The sequence below is a fragment of the Carassius carassius genome, chromosome 16, assembly GCF_963082965.1.
Source record: "Carassius carassius chromosome 16, fCarCar2.1, whole genome shotgun sequence".
Lineage (NCBI taxonomy): Eukaryota > Metazoa > Chordata > Actinopteri > Cypriniformes > Cyprinidae > Carassius > Carassius carassius.
Window position 1 is genome coordinate 5836594 of NC_081770.1, and position 8993 is coordinate 5845586.

Here is an 8993-nt window from a genome sequence, read left to right on the forward strand (position 1 = left end):
TCACCGGCCTTAGAATCAGCTGCAGGGCGGGATTTGCGCTGAACGCGGAGACTTAATATGTTCGTTTGGAAACACGAAAACGTACCAATGTTCCGCAAACAAAATATTGCATTCGGTCATTCGGTACACACGTGCACCTTACCGAAAACCCTGTACTGAAACGGTCCGGTACGAATACACGTACCGTTACACCCCTACATGCTATATAAGGATATATTTACATACTGTGATTAAAATGAAATATAAAAATCTCCAATGCTAGACATTTTATTTTATTGCCACGGAATATACTGTCAGATATGTATGAGGCAGAACTGTGATCATTAATACACGGAGTGTAGGGACTCACCTCTGGCAAAAACATCAAAACTTCTGTTCTTGGACTTTCCAGCGCTTCTGTTGATCTTCATTTTATAGAGTCCAGTGTGATCTGTTCTGAAGTTTGTGATGGTCAGAGATCCGGTCTGCTCGTCCAGCTTCAGTCTGCCTCTGAATCTCCCCTCGAGAACATCATTATATGTAGCCATCTCTCCGGTCCCTTCTTTGATTTCAGCTATGAGATTCTTATCTCCAAACATCCACCGTATCTGATCGCTTCTCTGGATTTTAGAGTCAGTGTGTAACGTAACATCATCTCCCTTCCTCACTGGCACATACTCCGCTGTATATCAGAGCAGCACATAGAAACAGAGAAATGAGGAGATTATAACAAAGCGTCGTAAAGCTTGCAACTGTTATAAGGTAGGGGGCGCTATTATGCATCTTCTGAAATAGTACAGCATCTCTGGATAAAAAAACAAGCGAAGCAGCAGAAACTAGTAGTACAAGGATTTTTTTTTATGCACATAGGCTAAAGCAAACATCAAATAGCATTATTAAATATGTCTAAAATTACCAAATCAAATGTAATATCCACAAATAAGTATATAAATATGCATAATTTAGGAATATTGATGGACTCAATCTACTTAATATATGTTTTGATCATGGTTCTGAAATGCAATTTTCGCACCTTACTTTTCTGTCATACCCGCATTTAAGTGCTGAAAAGACAATATTGCTTGAAGTGAGAATACAATGATTTCTTGCTGTTGTTTAGAAGCAGAGGCTCTGTTCTTTCTTTATATGTAGGCTAATGTATATTCAGATATTCATACTACAAAATATTCTGGATAATTTTATGAAAGTGTTCAAAAATGCTCCTGCTTATTGCCAACTTTAGGAAGAAAAAGGAATATCAAATTGCAGTAACACACTATTATATGCACATTTACATTTAAAACTCAGTTTAGTGTAAATCTGTAGTAAATCTATGTTCACGCTAATGTGCATTTTAAAAGACAGTTACTTACCGAGCATAGCAACCTTGAATTTCTTGTATGAGGTTGTTCCACGGCTGATGATCTGAGCTTTATAGGCTCCAGTGTGTTCAGCTGTGATGTTACTGATGGTCAGAGATCCAGACTCTTCCAGCTTCAGTCTGTCTCTGAATCTCTCATCAGCAACATCATGAGTCTCTCTGTTCTCTCCTTTGATTTGAGCTATGAGAGTCTCTTCAGCTCCAAACATCCACAAAATCTGATCATCCGTCTGTATTTCAGAATCAATCTCTAGAGTGACATTCTTTTCCTCCTCCACTGAGATCGTCCTCTCTTCATTTATGACAACACAACACAGAAACAGTGAAATACAGTGTTGCCGTTAGATCAAGTGTGTGCATGCGAGCAGCATAGCTAGTTGTTACTTCATAAAGATAATTTAGATGTTGTTTTATCAGAAGTTTCACAAGAAGCTTCATATTACTTTCTCAGCTTTAGTTTGAGACAAAACCATAAATCCAAGTGAGCTTTATAAAGAGTGATGACCTAAATAAAAGCTGACGGAAAAACTCATGAAAGAGAATCAGCAACAGAATAGTCTTTATAAAGTTCAATGGGAGTTTTTCAGACTTGAATCATAGATTTATAAAGAAATTATCTAAAGAACAGACTCTGAAAGGGACGGTTCACCCCAAAATGAAATTTTGCAATTAATTTACTAATTTACCCTCAGGTCATCCTAGATACAGGTGACCTTTTTTTCAGGAGCACATTTTTTAGCAGAAACTGTGGTCCTTGGTGATTCAAGTCAATGCATCAAACATATACAGGCAAAACTAAATTAATTCCCTGACCATACATTGAGGTCTTATGAAGTGAAACAACAGGTCTATGCAAGAAACTTGAAACCTGTCCACAATAATATTTAAAGGCCCCAAGACTTTTAAAGTTGTTTGTAATTTTAATACCATTTACTCGATTTTTACCTGATGATGTAAGTATGATTGAAAATTCAATGTCGATTAGAGGTAATAATGTGTTTTCTTTTACTCTCAAGATAGATAGTAGCTGTTGTCATGCATTATATGAATCAACAAGGACCATGGTTTTAGCAAAAATTAAAAAAAAAAATATATATATATATATATATCTTTAATGTTCTGCTGAAGAAAAGTCACCTACATATCTGATGGCCTGAGGGGGTAAAAATACACAGCAAATTTTCATTTTTGGGTGAACTATCCGATTGATAATTAAAATACTACTACTCACCACTGATAGAAACCATAAATATTGTGTGGCTAGACCCTCCGCACTTTTTGATCTGGCGTTCATAGAATCCAAAGTGTTCAGGACCAGTGTTCCTGATGGTCAGAGATCCAGTCAGAGGATCCAGCTTCAGTCTGTTTCTGAATCTCCCACCAGCCTTACCCTCATATGTAAAGATCTCTCCGGTCTCTCCATTGATTTCAGCTATGGGAGCCTCCATAGAGCTGATACCTCCAAAAAGCCACTTTATCTGCTTATCTTTGTTTAATTCAGTACCAGAATTTAGAGTGAGATCATCTCCCTCCATCACTGATATAGTCCTGTCTTCATTTGTGCCAACAGAACATAGAAAGAGACAAATACAAAAGCAATGTTAGATCAAGTGCATGTGAACATCAGTGTCTAACATCTGCAATATTCTTTACATTGTTAAATGAAGATGAAACGCTGTATAAAAGCCATAAGCTAGGATAAACACCATCCTCTAGTATCAGAGTATTCAGGACAGAGGATTTTGTCACTATGACACAAAGATGTATTTTGGTGGGATCACAAGTAGACGACGAGGAACTGGTATTTTGTTCGGTCTCTATTGTCCACTTTGAGGTGTATGTGGGGGCTTTTACTGATATATCGATCTGATATTGAGAAGTAAAGCTCATGCAATTTCAATACGAACACAAAAGGAGAAAGTGGAAAACGATTTGGAGAGAAGCAGCTTTTGTTTCTGCTCTGATAGCCGCAAAGCTATGCCGAACATTACCTCTTTTTGACTACCTCTGGAAGTTGTCAAAAGTGGACATGCTCTAAACATTTCACACCCCAGTTACAACTGCATTTAGCATCATCCACTTGTGACGAAAATGCATCTTAATACCAAGTGTAAACAGGGGCATAGGTCATTTTTTTAAAAGCATAAATACATGTTGGTTTATAAAAGATACCAAAAGACACACAATGAAGACTGAAATCATCTAAAGAAACTCTGAATGGGGTCTGAACATTTAGCCTTTCAAGCAGAATTACCTGCAATAAAACAACAAAAACAATATATGATGAAGAAGCGTGATCATTATTACACTAAAAGTAGGAGATGCTCACCATTGACAAAAACATTGAATCTTTTATATAAGGGCCATCTTCTTCTGCGGCTGCGATTGATCTGTAGTATATACGCTCCATGGTGTCTGGTTTCAATGTTTCTGATGGTCAGGGATCCAGTCTCATCCAGCATCAGTCTGTCTCTGAACGTCCCACCAGCAGCATCAAACGTCTCTCTGGTCCCGTCTCTGATTTCAGCGATACGAGCATCTAGAGCTTCAAACGTCCACAGGATCTGACACATTTCCTCCATATCAACATCAGTGTGAAGTGTGACATCATCTCCCTTCTTCACTATCACAGTCTTCTCATCTGTCAATGCACACAAATCATCAGTGACTTCAGAAGACTTTGATACAGTAAATGAGTCATATATTCCATTTCTTATGACAGATGACACTTATTTTATAAAGCGTAGGTATGCGTAAGATGATTTTAAAATTTGAACAGCCTTCTGTCTCTGCCATTTTGACTTCTTTGCTTGCTTTCATCAATTTCGCTTTTATCCTTGTGCACGCTCCCATTGAATAAACTGAACAGCCAATCAGAGGGACTTCTCTCACCGATAGCCCAAAAACGCTGTCACTTTCAACCATCAGCTTGATGTGTCATGGCCCTAAGAAAACTAAGTTTCAGAACTCAAAACTTCCTTGTTAGTCCAAAAACAGCTTTTATTGAAAGCAAGCCGATGAAATGAGTCGTTTCGGAGTCGTGTCTCAGTATGATGTAATAGTGTGACAAAAGACCGCCTCTGCAGAAGATAATCAACACCTACTTCTACGTCATTGCCTCTTTAGTCCTGCCCACATGCACGCATTTATTGCACTAAATCAATCACAGACATAACTTGTAAAACAGTAGAACTACTGACAGTGAACAATTTACAGTCTGGTAACCAATGATTGTTCTCATGCTGTATCAATTGTAATACTTACCTCTTCTTTTTTTTAGTTCAGAGGTCTTGCGGCGATAGTAAAAAACAACTATTACCATCACCAGCAGAAAAACAACAAATATTTCTGCTACAGCTCCTGGAGACACACCTGAACCTGTAATGATAAAGACAGACGGTCATTATGAATGTATCTGATCTATAACTAACATTATAAATCTATAACCTGAGTGAAGATCTCATACTGTAATGATGAAGACAGACGGACATTATGAATGTATCTGATCTATAACAATGACTATTATAAGTTTTGTCATCTGAAAGTTACAGTTTGACGCCACTGTACACTGAAGTTTGTTATTTAACAAACAGGATGGTTTGATTCCTCAACCTCACAGACTCAGTGAGTCATCTCTTCAGAAGTACTGAGTTACTCACCACTGACCGTAACGATGAATCTCTTGTTAATCATCGGTTTGCTGCTGCTGATCGTCACTCTATAAAGTCCAGAGTCTGTGTTTTTCATATTCGTGATGGTCAGAGATCCAGTCTGATCATTCAGCTGTAGTCTGTCTCTGAATCTCTCATCATTGGCATATGAGATCTCATTCCCATCGGTTCTAGCAATGGTGGAGCCTTCACCTCCAAACCTCCACTGTATCAGATTAAACCCCTGTGTTTCGTTGAGATCAGGGTTTAGAGTGACAGAATCTCCCTCCTTCACTGATAACGTCTTCCCTTCATCATCTTCAGTACCAAACACACCTGAGGAACAAACAGAACATTTCTTAGAGATTAGATTTTTTCTTATTTGACTTACTGAGGTGTAAATTAAGAAAATAAGGAGGTTGGTATCTTTATTAGTATTTATGTAGAACATGCATTCATTAAGCAGACACTTTTTACAAAAGTGACCTATAAGAGAAGTAAAATGTACTTCTAAAAGAGACAATAACATGAGACATGATGCAATGTTATGGAATAAACAGAAATCGCAAACTAACCGCACATTATCAAAAAAGACAGAAATATCCTGAAAGTCATATTGTTTGTAGATTCCAACAAAATCTGATTTCCATGGATATTAATACTCGTTTGTGAGCCACACCAAATCCACAAAAGAACAACAGAGACATTTGAACCGCTGGAATGACTAAATAATTGACATGATGCTGCTAAAGACGAAGAGGTCCGTTTACGTTTAACGTTTCCAGAATCTGAAATAGCAAAGCGAGAACGACTTCAGTGACGGAGACTTTAGGTGCGTTCCATTCGACAGTATAAGTGCACTTCGAAGTGTACTTCACAGGGTACTCCGCTATAAGAGAGATTACAATCCGAAGGGAGCGAGCGCGTTCAGGGCTCTACGAACAAAGAGTGAATGAGGGAACTTACGTCAAATCAGACCCGCCAGTGATCGCACATCAACAACAGTTTATAAGAAAATAGCATATTACTTCTAAATTACGATGATTGTTGATGTATGATGATTGTTGATTTCTAAATTGTAGCTTTTTAGAGCCAAAACTAACTACATCTGTGTGTTCTGAAATCCCAATGTACTGTCTGTTTCTAGTGGAAGGACTTTTATTATGAATGTGTGCCGCTATTTTCCGCTATTCCGCTTTGCTTTCACTTTCAACCAACCGCTTCGTCATTTCTTCAGATGTAAATGTGCTTGATTAGATGTTAAGTTTATTTAATTATTCCTGTTTTCACTAAGACGATCAAACCACAAACTATCCTCACTGCTGAAATAACAATACAAACCTGCTGCAATGCTACAAATAGCATTACAATCATTACAAACCATCAACTTCTAACCATTAAAAAGGGTATGTTTTGGGACATGTTCCATTAGTATTGATTGATTTTAACAAGTAACCAATTGAAGGCGACCAATTACCAGTAAATACCAACAGACATAATTACAGTTACCATTAAAACAATTCCCATTATAACTAATAAAACCACTAAATTTCTGTGATTTTTTTACTGGTTTTTTTTTTTTCAGCAGGGCTAAAATTGCTGTTACCGGCAATCTGGATCGGAGCATAAACATTTTAGAAACACTCATTGCACACAAATGTATTCCCACACATATTTTTTTTCATCTAGTTTTTGGAGTTTATCTCAACTCTAAATGTTACTTTTTTGATTATATACTTTTTTTTTCTTTAACCATTTGGGCAAGAAGGTGTTTTTGCATCCAGTTTGGTTTTCTTTTACTTTTTTCATGTTTTACTAGGATTATTTCACTCTGTTGATTAAAAGACTGTTTATATTCATATCTGATGTTTACTAGAAGCAGACATGTAGGAGGCTGACAATGAACATAATTTGTCTCAGTCCTGTTATCAAAAGTCATGTCTTTTAAAAATCATGTTGGAAAGGAATGCCAGTTAGTTCCTTGTGATTATTTTAAAGTAATGGTGGTTACATTCAAATAATCACTAGGGAGGCACACAAGGAGTATTTTATTAAAAAACCCTAGCAGTTTTTATTTATTTTTACTTTAATGGAAAACCAAACATCAAGTGTAGGCTATTATTTTTATGATGTCATGTTTGAAACAATTTGATAAATGATAAACCAAACAAAAAAGAGAAAAACTGTGGTTTAACAGTTTAACTGTGGTTAAAAAAAGTGAACACGTTTTGTGTTTGGGTCCACTTTGACCCGAAAGTGAACAGTGATTTTATTTATCAAATTATATTGTGAATGTGTTTTTTCCAATTAGTCATATTTATCTATTACACTACTTACTTTTTTCTTCTTCCCACTAGGGCTGCATCTTGTTTATTAACATTATTAGCGTATACATAATTCTGAAATTAAAGTAAAATAACAAACTATTAATATCTTATTATTTTTTTAAAGGTTCATAGATCAAATACTGGATGACCAAAAAAAAACTTTTTTAATTTTTCAGCAACAGCTTCATGGATAATTTGCTAAATTGTTTCAATTTTCAGATTTCAATTTTCATGCTTTTTTTTATACATATAAATGTCTTGAGGATAGAAACGGCACCCATTTGGTGAATCGACTTTGGTGAATTTAACTTTTGTGCATTTCCTTTCTTTTAAATGTACTCTTGTATTTCATTATTTTTGTTTGTTTGTTTTAAAAACTTGGAACAAAATGATGTAGAAAATTTTTTTGTTGGTTGTCTTTTGTTCTCTTTTTCATTAAAGTAAAAGAAATGACAAGTTGTTGAATATTACACTGAATATTGCAATTAATTACTTCAGGGTTTATTAAATAATAACTGGATGAATTCATATGGTAAAAGGTCTCCCTTTGGTAACCAAAGGTTTGTATGTAGCACTGTGAGAATTTAAATCAATCAAAACGGACAAACTGGAGTGTAGTGTTCAATAAAGAGAACCACAAACTGCTCGTCTGATTATTTTTTATTGGAAAAGACATGTGAAGAACAATGCAACATCAAAAAAGAAAGAAAAAAAAAATCAATTGAGTGGCGGACAAGACCAGTTTTGGCATTAACATGTACTTAAGGTATTGATAAGTACATTACATTATGTGCATATTGAGTGTTCACTGCATACCTTATGTCACTTTTACATGTGCACCAACTTTATTTTTAATTACTTGGGTATAAGGCATTTACCAAAGATGCAGGAACTTTTTTATACAATTCTTAGACAAAATTGCGGATGACAACCGTTTCTAAGCTAGGACTGGTTAATAAAATGTTTAAGGTGTGGCTTAACAAATGTGTATTTGCATGCACAATTCAAAGGAATTTTGATGTCACATTGTTAATTCCAGATATCTATATTGAAATTCATCCTAGTCTCAAAGCTAAATCCCGAAAAAGATCTAGAGATTGTCCTTAAAAAAAAAAAAAAAAAAAAAAAATCCCATTTAGATATCCATAATTAAATTCCAGATATCTTTAAATGAGTTTTGACTAGGAGGAATTTGCTTAGTCAAAAATAAAATCCAACATAGCAACTCTTGTAGGCTAATTTGACTAGTAATACATTACTTTCAGATTTTTTACATAAAAAAAAGATGAATTAAAGATATCTTAAATTTGATTATGACTAGTCAAACACCAGTTAGAGATATAAAAAAAACATTTTACTAGTGGTAATTCAGTTAGAGAAATGTATCATTTATTATCACTAGTAAAATTGTAATTTGAGATATCTCTAATTAGAATTATGCCTGGTATAAAATCAGTTTTACATATCTTACAATTTCTATTAGTCAAAACTCATTAGTTGATATCAGAAAATGTTTATCAATAGAAGTAAAATGTACCAAAATGTACTTTGTGGTAAACAAACATTTATGTAAAAAAAAAAAAAAAAATAAAAAAAAATAAATAAAATAAAATAATAATAATAAAATTAATTAAAAAAAATGTAATTACCACTATA

At 34.9% G+C, this 8993-nt stretch overlaps 1 protein-coding gene across 3 annotated transcripts; it reads right to left on the reverse strand.

The window, feature by feature from the left end:
- Positions 1-284: 284 nt before the first annotated feature.
- On the reverse strand, positions 285-5692 carry LOC132159053 (uncharacterized). Of its 3 annotated transcripts, none has more exons than XM_059568666.1 (7): positions 5586-5692; positions 5023-5346; positions 4625-4738; positions 3690-4001; positions 2592-2912; positions 1353-1652; positions 285-661 (listed from the first exon to the last, which is right to left on the reverse strand). In XM_059568666.1, the coding sequence occupies exons 1-7, from the start codon at positions 5623-5625 to the stop codon at positions 324-326; spliced, it is 1749 nt and encodes a 582-aa protein (XP_059424649.1). In that variant the 5' UTR covers positions 5626-5692; the 3' UTR covers positions 285-323. The 3 variants fall into 3 exon arrangements, with proteins under 3 accessions (XP_059424649.1, XP_059424650.1, XP_059424648.1); XM_059568667.1 differs by having other exon boundaries at positions 3690-3905; positions 5020-5346; XM_059568665.1 differs by having other exon boundaries at positions 5020-5346.
- Between the last annotated feature and the right edge of the window lie 3301 nt (positions 5693-8993).

Coding starts and splice junctions, on each gene's coding strand:
- LOC132159053 (XM_059568665.1), bottom strand. CDS start 5,625: ATGACTTTCAGGATATTTCTGTCTTTTTTGATAATGTGCG. Junction 5,347..5,585: donor GTCTTTTTTGATAATGTGCG/GTTAGTTTGCGA, acceptor TTTGTTCCTCAG/GTGTGTTTGGTACTGAAGAT. Junction 2,913..3,689: donor ATTCAATGTTTTTGTCAATG/GTGAGCATCTCC, acceptor GCACAAATGAAG/ACAGGACTATATCAGTGATG.